The following is a 13,889-nucleotide window of genomic DNA, read 5'->3' on the forward strand; positions in this document are numbered from 1 at the left end:
GATGTTGAATTTGACCTCCTCTGTGAAACCTTTATTTGCTTCTCAACAGTCAAATCCTCATCCTTGGTGTTTCCTTACAGCACTTTTTCTAGTCCATGTTTATGATACTTACCAAAATGCTTCATGACATGTTTTTTTATATCTGTTTCCACTATTAGATCTGAACTCCTCAAAGGCAGAAGCTCTATATTATTCATGGTTGTATTCTCAGAGCCTAAGATACTGCCTGGAAGACAGATCAGTAAAAACTGAATGTGGAGTTGAGGAATTAATAGATACAGCATAGAAGCTGCTTCCTAACTGTTATCCGGTTTCTTTCTCCTTCAAAGTGTCCTAAATTCCCTGCCAGATGGATTTCTCTGGACACAACTTTCATTCTATCATTCTTCTGCTTAACGCACAATGACTCCCTGTAACATATTATATCAGGTTCCAATTCTCTTGCTTAGCATTCCTCTGCAGATCCTGCAAAATTTGTTTGACACCATGTGTCTATAAAAGTATAGTTTTAAGTTTACTAGTTTTTTCCTATTTCCCAAGAGCTCACCCTAGATTCAAACTTTCTGAGAGAGCCTGCTCTCTTCCAGCAAGGATAGCAGTGAGGTTATATTAGAAGAAACAGGACTACCTCTCCACCATCTTCAGTCCCTAGTTCATTTAAGGGGAGGGCTGGGTGGAAGGGGTGGGAACACTAATAGGGAAAGCAGGGTTTGTGTATACAGGCTATTCATCTCTATGACCTTCTGATCGGGTAAGACAGACCCTGCTTCCTGGAATGACTGCTTTCCCAGGGATATGGAGATGGATCCCACCCATGGGTACAGGCCCCAGAGTTAGGGTTGTGAAGGAAGATGATATTATGGGCTATACTGGATCATTGGGCAAAGAATTTTGGGCATCAAGAATTTAGTATGAGGCCACCAGGTGAAAATCAGCTGCAAGATGAAGTTGAGTAGGTGGCCTAGGCTTAGGGGAACTGGTCACCCTTGACTAAATTACTCACACAAAGAGCTAGAGCAAAAGTTACCACCAACCTAGAAGAGGATGCAACTTGACCAGCATGTTGTTCCTCTTCTTCCTTGCCTCCCCAATACCAGAATAAAAGGAACAGGAAGAGAAGGGGCCATGAGGGGCAGACCAGGCTCTCTCTCTTCTACTCCAAGCTATTGGACCAAATCTAGTGCTGAGTGTTGGCTGGGGTTATTAAAAACATAACACTGATGTGAAAATGTGATTGAAATCTAAAAATAAATAGACCTTTGTGCAAAATTATATTTCAATATAAATAAGGGAAAAGTAAACTTTTTTTTTGCTGGATTGTATGGTGTGTGTGTGTGTGTGTGTGTGTGTCTCTTTTTTTTTTTATTGCGGTAACATTGGTTTATAACATTAGGTAAATTTCAGATGTACATCATTATACTTCGATTTCTGCATAGATTACATCATGTTCACCACTCGAAGACTAATTACATTTCATCACCACAAACATGTGCCTAATCATCCCTTTTGCCCTCCTCCCACCCACCTTCCCCTCTGGTAACCACCAACCCAATCTCTGTCTCTATGTGTTTGTTTGTTGTTGTTTTTATCTTCTACTTATGAGTGAGATCATACGGTATTTGACCTTTTCCCTCTGACTTATTTCACTAGTAGGCATTTTAAATAATATTAGAAGAAAATCTTTCATCTTTTCACCATTGAGTATGATGTTAGCTGTAGGGTGTCATATATGGCCTTTATTGTATTGAAATATGTTCCTTCTCTACTTAATTTGTTGAGAGTTTTTATCATGAAAGGATATTGAATTTTGTCAAATGCTTTTACTTCATCTATTGAGATGATCACACGATTTTTATCCTTAATTCTGTTAATGTGGTGTATCACATTTATTGATTTGCATATGTTGAACCTTTCTTGCATGCCAAGGGTAAATCCTACTTGTTCATGGTTATGATCCTTTGAATGTGCTCTTACATTTGGTTTGCTAGTGTTTCTTGAGGATTTTTGCATCTATGTTCATCAGAAATACTGGTCTGTAATTTTCTTTTCTTGTAGTGTTCTGGCTTTTGTATCTGAGTAATAGTGACCATGTAAAATGATTTTGGAAGTGTTCCCTCCTCTCCAGTTTTTTGGAAGACCATTAGAAGAATTGGTGTCAAATCTTGAAATATTTGGTAGATTTACCAGTGAAACCAGCATTTTCAGTGTTGGGAGGCTTCTTTGTTGGAAGGCTTTGATTACTGGTCAATCTCCTTCCGCATTATTGTTCTGTTCAGATGGCCTATTTTTTCATGATTCAGCCTTGGTAGGTTGTATGTTTAGGAATTTATTCATTTATTCTAGATTATCCAATTTGTTGGTGCATCATTGCTGACAGTAGTCTCTTATAATCCTTTGTATTTCTTTTGTATCAGTTGGAAAGTCTCCTATTCCATTTATAATTTTATTTATTTGAGGACTCTTTATTTTTCTTGGTTAGTCTAGTTAAAAGTTTGTTAATTTTTTTTCTTTCCAAAAAAACCAACTCTTAATTTCATTGATCTTCTCTATTGTCTTTCTAGTTTCTTTTTCATTTATTTCTGCCTTAATCTGTATTATTTCGTTCCTTCTGCTAACTTTGGGGTTAATTTGCTCTTCTTTTTTTCTAGTTCCTTGAGGTGTAAAGTTAGTTGTTTATTTGAGATCTTTCTTTATTTCTTAATGTAGGCACTTATTGCTATAAATTTCTCTCTTACATCTGCTTTGCTTCATCCTGTAAGTTTCGGTATGTTGTGTTTCCATATTTGTTTGCCTCAAAGTTCTTTTCGATATCCTTTTTGATTTTTTTCTTTGACTCATTGGTTGTCAGTAGCGTGTTGTTTAATTTCCACGTTTAAAAATTTTCCATTTTTCTTCCTGTTACCATTGTTAGTTTGAATACCATTGTGGTCAGAAGATAACTTGATATATTTTCAATCTTCTTAAATTTATGAAAACTTGTTTTGTGCCTAACATGTGATCTGTCTTGGGGAATGTTCCATGTTTAACTGAGAAGAATTTATATTCTGCTGCTGTGGGTGGGACTGTTTTGTATATGTCTGTTAAGTCCATTTGTTCTATATTCTTACTCAAATCCACTTTCGTTATTGATTATCTATCCAGTAATCTATCCATTGTTGAATATAGGGTATTGAAGTCCCCTAGTGTTGTATTGTTGTCTATTTCTCCTTTTAATTATTTTAATATTTGCTTTATATAAGTGCTCCAATGTAGTTATAATTGTTATATCTTCTTGATGAATGGACTCATTTATCGTTATACAGCAATCTTTTATGTCTGTTGTGACCGACTTTGACAGAAAGTCTATTTTGTGTCACGCAAGTCTATTTTGTATGATTACAAATTCGTACCTGCTCTCTTTTGGTTACTATTTACATAAAATATCTTATTCCATCCCTTCACTTTCAGCCTATGTGTTTCCTAAAGTGGGTCGCTTGTATGAATCATATTGCTGGATCTTGCTTTTTTATCCATTAAACCACTCTGTGTCTTTTGATTAGATAATTTAATCCATTTACATTTAAAGTATTGATAAGTAAAGACTTACTAATACCATTTTGTTAATTACTTTCTAACTGTTTTGTAGTTCCTTTATTAATTCAACAATTTGAAAAAACACTAAGACGATATTTGTATGTATCTGCATGTTTATATCTATATCTACATCTACATTTACATATATATTTTTTTCAATATCATTCCCTTCTGCTCCCAAACATTGATGTTTTTTCGTTGTCTTCAGTGTAAAACACATCTCTCTGGATAGCATATGAGATTTTCTCTACAGGTACACAGACTCATTTTTAGATCCTCAAAGTGCCATGTCAATTACACATCTTTGCTTTCACATATGCCTCTCCTATCTGGAATGCCCTCTTTACTCCTCGTCTTTTGCCTGGCTAATTGTTTCCTTTTCTTTAAAACTTCGTCTACTTGCTCCCTTCTTTAGGAAACTTTCTCTGACTTTGTTTCCCCTTGCCCTCCCCTTATCCCATCACAACTCCAGTATGGGTTTGGTCTCTCACTGCTCCCACAGCATCTACACTTCCCGTGACGTGATCATTTGTCGTATTTCTGCCATAAACTCTTGAATGACCTGGTGAAGCCAGTATTTAAGGAAGATTATTTTGATAAGGGAAAGAAAAAACTAGAAACTAAAAGTCCAAACTGTGGAACACTGTGCTAAGATAAGCATAGGATAGAGAGGAAGCAATACATAAGAATTTTCCAAGGAACAGTTGATGAAATTTCACTGGTTGGGGAATGAGGAATGAAAGAGATTGTTGAAATAAAGGTGACTGTGATATAGTAAGCTTGGGTTTCAGGCATAATTTTCAAACCACTCTAGTGGAGTTGATTGTGCTTGAGGAAGAGACAAGAGTTTGTTTTTAACCATGCTGATTTTGAGCTTATGATGGGATATGCCTAGCAGGCATTTAGAGGATATTACATGGTTGCTCATGACGAAGTCTATATGACTGGTTATACAGATTAAGAGAGTGGAATTTATTATATCATAGAGACATTAGATTGAATTAATAAGGTAAAGGGTTTTGAAAGACTGAAATTGTAATTTTGGATAAATTCTCTTGAGCCTTGAAAAGTAAGCATAATTAAGGAATGCAGGGAAGAATAGGAGTTGGGAAAGGAGTAAGCAACTAAAAAGGAGGAAAAATGAAGACTTGTGTAAATGATCCTTGTTTTGGAGGCTCACTTTTATCTTTTTGTTTTAGTCTTACCAATCTTAGGCTTGGTATAGAAGATATAGAGACACATTAAAAATTTTCCCCTAAACACTGCCAAGCAGAAACTTGGATGGTCCATATGGAAATTGTCCCCATAGCAAGCAAAACTATTACTGAATTTGTCCTCCTTGGTTTCTATGACATACTTGAGCTGCATCTCCCTTCTTTATTGTGATCGCTGTCTTCTATGCTTACATCATCATAGGGAATATGCTAATTATTGTGGCCATGGTTAGCTGCCAGAGGCTACACACAACCGTGTATTTCTTCCTGATTAATCTGTCCTTCCTTGAAAATCTCTACATTAATCTGTCCTTTCTTGATAATCTGTAAAGTGGTGCCAAAAATGTGGGAAGTCTTCCTGTAGGAGGCATCCATCTCTGTGGCTGGTTGCTTGTCCTAGTTCTATATCTTTTTTTCCCTCAGCATAGCTGATTGCTTCCTGCTGGCTGTCATAGTAAATGATTGTTGTCTGGAGATCAGCTACCCACTTTGCAACCCATTCCTTATGTGACCCAGATGGTGCTTGGAGCTGATGGACACAGCCCAGCTCTCTGGCTTCATGGTAGGTGGACTAGTTGTGGCCCTAATGGTCCATCTGATGTTCTGTGGCTTCAATCACATTGACCAATTTTACTGTGACTTTATGCCTTTGATGGTCCTGGCTTGCTCGGATCCCAGAGTGGCTCAGATGACATTATTCATTCTCTCTGTGGTCTGCCTCATTGTTCCCTTTGGACTGATTCTGACTTCTTATCCTGGATTGTGGTGCCTGTGCTGGATGCTCCTGCTGGAGTTAGCAGCTGAAGAGTTTCTCCACATGCTCCTTCCACCTGTAGTATCTACATTCTATGGAATTCTCATGGTCTTGTACATTGCATCTTCTGCTATCAGCTCCTAGATCCTCTCCAAGATCTTTACCCTGCCCTACACTAAGGTCACTACCATCTTCAGTCCTGTGATCTGCATTCTTTGGAATAAGATGATTCATTAGCCACTGAGAAGGTGTCTCTAGGTGTGGAAATTGAAACACTTGATTTAAGAAAGCGGAAGTTGAAGATTTTATTTTGCAGTTCAGATCTCTCCATTGCAAAGTCTTCCAAGATTGTTTGGAGAAGAATAACTTTGTCTATTTTGTTGTTGCCCTCTAACCCTTCTGTAGTTCCACTAAAAGAGAGGGTGATATGGCAATTTTCAAGTGCTAGATTTACAAATTTTATTTTAAATTCTATTATTTCTTTATTAAATAGGCCATGGATATTCAATATAGAAAAATAGTTCAACAAATACTGTAACACCAAAGGAAACCTAGAAATATTGGCTATTTATATTATTGTTGTATGACATCAGATTTTTGTTTTACATAAACAAGTTGGATTGCTGAGTTTGTAATCTAGTTTTCCAGTGAACACTATGTCATGGACATCTTTCAAGATCAATAAATATGTATGTTTTTATTCTTCTGGGTTTCATAGTATGGCTGAACATGATGTGTTTAAATAATCTTCTATTATTGGGACTTTTTAGTTGTATTCAATTCTTTCATTATAAAAACATCATTTATATCCATATTTCACTTTGATATATTCTTAGTACATGAATTGTCAGGTCTAAGGATATGCATATATTTAAAAATTTAAAGCTGAATGCATTTTACATATTCTTTTTAACTTTTTATTGTAGAAAACTTCAAACATCCAGAAAAGTACAGAGAGTAGCATAATGAACCCTTAAGTAGCTATTATCCGGCTTTGACATCAACCTTTTGCCAATATTGTTTCAACTACCTACAGTTCCTTTTTTTTTTTGCTGGAAAACTTTAAAGCAAGTTTTAGATGTTGTGTAAGTGTTGTGTTGTATAAATTGTGTAAGTATGTATTCCGCATATAAGTATTTAGTATGCTCTTAAACTGACAAAGACATTTTAAAAAATCATGTCCATCATGCCATTATGATACTTAACAAAATTATCAATATTTTCTTATCATCAAATATATAATGCTTAAATTTCTCCAATTATCTTTAAGTAATTTCTTAAAATTAGGATCCAAACAAGGTTCACACGATGTGTCTTATGTTATGTTTCTTAGTACATTTATTTCACAGCAATTCTCCTCTCCTTTTTTTTTTTTTTGCGCCATTGACTCATTGCCGAAGTTGGCTTATCTGTCCTGTAGAATGTTTCATGTTCCAAATTACGTTTATTGCTTACTAGTGGTTATGTTTTACTTCTATCCTTAATATCTTGTATTTTATATAAATTGAAAGTTCAATAGACGCTTGATTAGATCTTGGTTAACTTTTTTAAGCAGGGTATACCAAGTTTGCTATGTTATTGCTGTTGCATTATATCATGAGGCACACAATGTTTGTTTTTCCCACTTTTAGTGATGCTATTCATAGTATTGACCACTGATTTCAGGTTTAAATAGCTGTTATAAAATCTTTGTCTACAGATTCCTCCATTTGGGTCACATCAGATTCAGTTTTATTGATTTATTTTTTCTTGAATATTGATCAGATTTTCCCATGAGTTTATATGAATAGTAATTTTTTGAGTGAATATCAGTCATTGTAGAAACTCTAGATTCTGTTATTTTTTTTTGAAGAATGCTAGTTTTTGTTCTAGAAAGCTTTTCAATTCTAGCAAAATCTACTTGAACTTGAGTAGTCTTGATTTTATGCTGTAATAGTGTGTATCTATGTAAGCCCAAGGTGTTTTTCAAGCCTCTCTAACTTGGCTTGACTCAACTTCCAATTTCACTCTTCCCTGTGGACATTGTTAGGACTTGTTTTTAGGCTTTGCTAAGCCAGATGTAGAACAGATATTACTCAAGGATGTGGTTTTCACTCTTAAAGGTTGGGCATTCTGTGTCTCAGCTGGATGGCAGTGGTGTTAATGAAGTGTTAATGAGATTTCCCCAGTTCAGCAGAGTCAGAATAGCACATTTTCCTGGTACTGCTCTTCCCCAAGCCGTGCCCCACCACTCGTGACTTTTTTTTTATTTCAATCCTGTAGCAGCTTGTCCCTGCTAAGTCTCAAATAGTCTTTCCCTTCACATGTCTGGCTATCAGTCACAGCTTACAGACCTCTCCCCAATTCAAATGTACTTCTGGGCTCCCAGAGGCACAGCTTCCCACACTCTAACACCTCATACTGTAGCCGCCAGCTGCTTCATCAGGGTTATTCTTCTAAGTTAGGGCTGTATCTAATCCATGTAGCTAGAGTTGTTTTCCTGAATAGAATTAATCATCGGGTACGTAGAGTCCACAATGTACAGTGTACAATAGCATGAACTATAGAGGGTAGCACAAAGAAACATAATTCATATTCTCTGCTTTGATACAGTGAATGGTATATATAGAGAGACAAGCTGGACTAATAGTGACAGAACTAGTTAGAGTGCATTTTCTGTATATAATACAATGCAATTGATCTTTTCTCTGCATCTTTGACAATCTATATCAGAAAGAAGAATCCGGTTTTTGAGTGATACATAGATACTCTATTTTTGCAAAACAAAAGTTATGAATAAAACTTACATGGGTCAATTGTATGGTGATACATGGTAACTAGACTTTTGGTGGTGATCACTTTGTGGTGTATATAGATGTCAAATTATAAAGTTGTACACTTGAAACTTATATAATATTAAATACCAATTTTACGTAAATAAAAAAACTGCATGCATAAAAATTAGCAGTGCATAGTAAATAGTCAATAAATGTTTGCTGCTGGTGTGGAAAACACACACACAAACTTTTATGGGAAATATTCTTTAATTCTATTAAGCATAAACAAGAATATTTCTTAAAAATCATCCTATTATTGCCAGTGTTTCGATTCTCAGCAATGACTGGTAGAATCTCTGCAGACTCCTTCAAATATAGCACAAACACACAAATAGATAAAACGTTTTGAAAACGAGGCGTTAAAAGGGGAAAAACAAGTTTCCACTCTCTTACTCATGGTGATGGTACTGGTAGAATTTATGGGAATAGTACTGAAGATGGTAATTTGTATAGTGACCCTGTTAACAAAGATGGTATTGACTATAGTAAAGCTGATGGTGAGGATCTTCATTATTAAACTACTGCTAAAAAGGGCAATGGTAATCAAAATGGTGGTAGTGATAGAAATAGATGATCAAGTTTTAATAATATTAGTGTTACAGCTCATATAATCCACCCTCAGTTACATTATATCTATGTGGAATACCTAATTACATGTATTATATTATAATGTAATATATATTATATTCTCTTTGACATATTGATATAATTTTTGATATAATAATTACATTTTATGTATATTCATCAGCATTTATATATTATCACTCTTTGATATGTTGTTGTTCAGTGCCATCCAGTGTCCAGCTGAAGAATGGACAGTCAGAGAAAAAGAAAAATGTTTGTATTCACACAGCATTTAGGTATATATATATATACCTAAAACTGGATTGGATTAGCTGTTCTTTAATAGCCTTCTAACACTAATATTATTGAAACTTACTGTGTATAAATAAACTCACACCTTGAGTGGGACCTAGAACCTAGTTCTCCTAATTTCTGTATAGTGTTCTTTCCAATATATCATATAATGCTCTGTGACAGCCTTGCTGTTAACTGACTCACTTTGTAAATGCAATGGTAAAGTAGGGAAGGATTTTTCCCAAAATGCTTGGTTATGGGGATTATTCCTAATTCCACAAACTCTCTATGCCCAGAACTCTTTTCAGTGAAGTCTTCACATCCTTACTTCTCAGACTATAAATAAACGGGTTGAGAGTAGGAGTTACCAGGGTATACATGACAGCAGCAACCAGTTCCCCAGAGGAGTGAGAAGTTGATAGGGGTTTCAGGTAGGTGGCAAAGACTGTGCTGTAGAAGAGCATGACCATGGAGAGGTGGGAGCTGCATGTGGTCAGGGCTTTCTTTTTCCCCTGTTTTGATGGAACCCTAGCTACAGCATGGAAAATATGGACATAAGAACTTATGATGCAGAGGAGAGGACTGATTCCTAAAAACCCTGTCAAAGCCAACTTCAGTTCCTCATTGAGGTGAGCATCAGAACAAGAAAATTGAAAAAGTGGGCCAAAATCATAGAAAAAGTGGGGAATCTCTTCGTTAGTATGGAAAGACAGTTGAGATAGCAACAGGGCATGGACAAGAGAGACACAGTGGGCCACTCCCCATGACCCACCCACCAGTAGCCCACATCTGCAAGGAGTCATTAGCAGTGGATAGTGCAGAGGATGACAGATGGCAGCATAGCAGTCGATAGCCATGGCAGTCAAAAGCAGGTTGTCCATATCAGCAAAAACAGCAAAGAAATATAATTGGGTCAGACATCCGGAGAAAGAGACAGATCCATTGCTGGTCCACAAATCCTCCAGCATTTTGGGGGCTGTGGTGGTAGTGAAGCAGAGATCTACCAGGGAGAGCTGGCTGAGGAAGAAGTACATGGGAGTGTGGAGGCGGATATCAGCATCAATGGCCAGAAGAAGTAGCAAGTTCCCTAGGAGGCTCAGAAAGTAGAGGACCAAGAAGAGACCAAAGAGGAACTGCCATTTCTCTGTGTCACTGGACAGCCCTGAGATGACAAAGTCAGGGTTCTTGCTGCAGTTCATTTGGGACTAGGTGTGCTACAAGAGAGAAATCAGCATGAAGAGGATTAACTCACCGTCAGGGACTGAGTGGATAGTAACTGGAGCCTGTCTCTTGGCAATATGTTTTCATTATACCACCAATGTGAAGAATGGAGAAAAGAAACTAAAATAGCAGTGGAAGGGACAAGATTTGGACTTTATAAACAATAGTCTAAGTGAAGAGGCACAAAGATGAGGGAATGAATGAAACAACAGAGGCTTCCTGGAGTTCTTTAAGTGTATAGTTTCTCTTAAAATTTGTGTCATGGGATAATATAATTACTTGTTTATGAATCTGTTTTCATCACAAGACCATGAGTCTTTGAAGACAGAAACTGCAGCTCAGTATTTAGCTTACTTCTTGGTACATAGTAGAAGCTCAGTAAATGCTTCTATCCATATACATGGTCATTACTCTAGTTCAAGCTGTTGTTGATGACTGGAACACTGCTAGCCTCCTAGCTGGTTTAATGTGCCCATTCTTGCGTCATCCAATATATTCTCCACATTGTAGCCAGAGTGATCTTTTCAAAAAAAGAAAATCTGATCACGTCTCTTATTTGTTTAAAAATAGGTGTCTGGAGAACCATTAGTCTTATGAAAATACAAAAATCCACACAATGTCTAACAAAGCTCAATGTGTTTTGACCTATTTCACCAGCCTCATCTTGAACCACAGTCCACTCATTCTCTGCTCACCAGTCACTCCAGCTGCATTGTATTGCCTCACATGCACCATATTCCTTCTTTTCATTCTGAGCCAACTCCTGCTCATCCTTCCAATCTCAGATAAATTGGTGACTTTCTTAGGGAAATATTTCCTTGCTTCTTTGATTAAGTCAAGCCTACTTTTTATATGCTATCATAGCACCTTCATAGAATTTACTACAGTCATAATATGGATGATGTAATTTATATTTATTTTGTTTAAATATTATTTAAGATATTTAGTTAATGTTGGACTCCCTTACAAGGCCATCAGGTGCATTGTGGTAGAGACTGCATCTGGTTTTCTTCTCCATTGTATCCTCAGTGTTTGGCATAAAAAAGTCAGTATTTGTCACAAAATAAGTGAATTAATTAATTAATGGAGACCAAAGACAGGAGAGAGCAATATGTTGTCCCCCCACCCCCCGCCAGGTAGTCTCCTTCCATTTCAACATTTTATGAACAAAATTTTTTCCTCCAAATATTCTTCTAGTCATACGGGTTGGAAACTGAGTCATCTGTTTCTTTCATCCCTAAAATCCAGAGTAGTGCTATAACACTTTTTTTTTCCTATAAAATGTTCCTCATTTCAGTCTCTTGCTCACTATTTTCACAGTCACCTTCTTTGGACTTTCTATCATCAACTCGCTCCCAGCTTATTTCATCAGCAGTTTAACTGGCTTCATTGATTCCGTTCTAATTATTTTGATTTGTGCTGAAATCATTTTCCAGAAATTGTACAACTTTCTGCTTTTGGCCTGATTCTCCCTTGCTCAAATACCTTTAATATCTTATTTCCTATTGCGTCACCTATGCCCATCTGTGCCTGGTTATCAAGAGCTTCTACCTCTGGACCCAGCCACCTATAAAATATGATTTCCCACTGCTCATCAGCATTCAGTTTCCTTTTTCTTTTGGTTGATCACCTCATAGCTCCCAGAATGTGCTCATTTCTGCCTTCACACACTTACTGTCCTTGAATTTAACCCCTGCTCCTCTTCTCTCCTGATGTCTTTCCTCCTCACCCAAATATTACCAAAACTTCAAGGCTCAGTTAAAATTTTACCCTCTTTGGGGCTGGCCTGGGGTGTAGTGATTAAGTTTGTGCACTCTGCTTCGGTGGCCCAGGGTTTGCAGTTCAGATCCTGGGCATGGACCTATGCACCACTCATCAAGCCATGCTGTAGAGGTGTCCCACATAAAAAAAGAGGAAGATTGGCACAGATGTTAGCTCAGGGATAATATTCCTCATCAAAAAAAATTTTTTTACCCTCTTCACCACCATTTTTCTAGACTATTCTATCTGTCATTATTTTATATCTTCTGGAATATATAGATAGGATGGTCTAGCCCTTAATTGAATATTGCCTGGAGGAGTTTTTTTAATTTTTATGACATATAAATTTTCTGTTATTAATTATATTATAAATACCTTGAGAATACAAATCACGTTTTTTGTTTGTTTGTTTGTTTTTTAAGCTCTTTATAGCACCAGCCAAAAAGTTGAGCACATGGTCTGTCCCAAGGATTATTGTTCAATGATTGCTTTCTGATTATGTGGCACAGTTTCCTTTTCTTTTCCATTTATACACTCATTACCTCCTAGTTGTTAGTAATCTTTAAATGTTCCAATGGATAGTTTATTTAGGATAAAAAGATGTAATCTTTTCCCTCTTTATGCAGAGCGTATTTTATTACCTGAGAAAAGAGCTTCTCAAACTTTCACCTGGAGAGCTAGTTAAGTCACAGATTTCTGGGATTTACTCAAGAGATTCTGTTTTAGTAGGTTTTTTAAAATTGGAAACTGGAGGATTCCCCTTCTACAAGATTAAGGCTTCCTTTACTCCCTTAACTCTTAAGAAGAGTACTTTCTTCAGCTCAGACATGGACATACCTCTCACATTTGTATATCTTCTCCCAGGTTGGATCTTCTTGATGATTTTGCTTGAGTAATCTCACTACTATTATATTGACCTCCAGGTAACTCATCTGGAAAATATATAGTTCATGTTGGATCTCAGATCAGGAGTGGCTAAGAACTAAGTTTTTCTGAATAATATTTCAGTATCTAAAATATAAAAGGTCTTAACTATCTAAAATTGTGAGGTCCTAAATATCTAAAATTTTAGCCTCAGATGAGCAATATCCTAATATCCTAATGTGTTCCCACAGCCTTCTCCAGCTACTCCTCCACTTTCTGCTCTTTATGACAAATCCTTCAAAAAGTTAATTGTTTCCATCATTCATTGTCGATTACTTTCCAAATTCATTGTTTTACCTTCCAGGATCCTTTAAACCCCCTTCAATCAAGTTTTTGCCCTTATCATTCCACTGAAATCATTCTTGTCAATGTCAAAGTTCAATTTTCAGTCCTTAAGTTACTTGATCTCTCAACATGACTTAACACAGTTGATTCCTCTATTCTTATTTCAAACACTTTCTTTTCCTTGCTAACAGGATACCCTTTACACTCTCCTGGGCTTCCAGTGATCTCACTGATGACTCCTTCTTAGTCTCCTTGACAGGTTCCTTCTCATTCCTATTATTTACTTTTGAACCTCTTCTCTTTTGTATTTTTCAATCCCAGGCTTTAAATATCTATAAACAGATAATTCTTAAATTATGTCTTCAATTCCAATTCCATCCTCTTTACTAAACCCTAGACTCATATATTTAACCTTCTGCTAGATACGTCCTCATGAATATCTGTTAGAAATTTTACTGTGTAAGATATTTCTTACAGTTAGAC

General features: G+C 36.4%; 1 protein-coding gene and 1 pseudogene across 1 annotated transcript; one reads left to right on the plus strand and one right to left on the minus strand.

Moving 5' to 3' along the window:
- The first annotated feature begins 4,863 nt into the window (after nt 1–4,863).
- LOC131413315 (olfactory receptor 11A1-like) lies at nt 4,864–5,778 on the plus strand (annotated as a pseudogene).
- Nucleotides 5,779–9,484: 3,706 nt separating this feature from the next.
- Nucleotides 9,485–10,414, minus strand: LOC131413468 (olfactory receptor 1361-like). The gene has a single exon (XM_058553997.1). The coding sequence runs from the start codon at nt 10,412–10,414 to the stop codon at nt 9,485–9,487; it is 930 nt and encodes a 309-aa protein (XP_058409980.1).
- Between the last annotated feature and the right edge of the window lie 3,475 nt (nt 10,415–13,889).

The sequence above is a fragment of the Diceros bicornis genome, chromosome 14, assembly GCF_020826845.1.
Source record: "Diceros bicornis minor isolate mBicDic1 chromosome 14, mDicBic1.mat.cur, whole genome shotgun sequence".
NCBI lineage: Eukaryota > Metazoa > Chordata > Mammalia > Perissodactyla > Rhinocerotidae > Diceros > Diceros bicornis.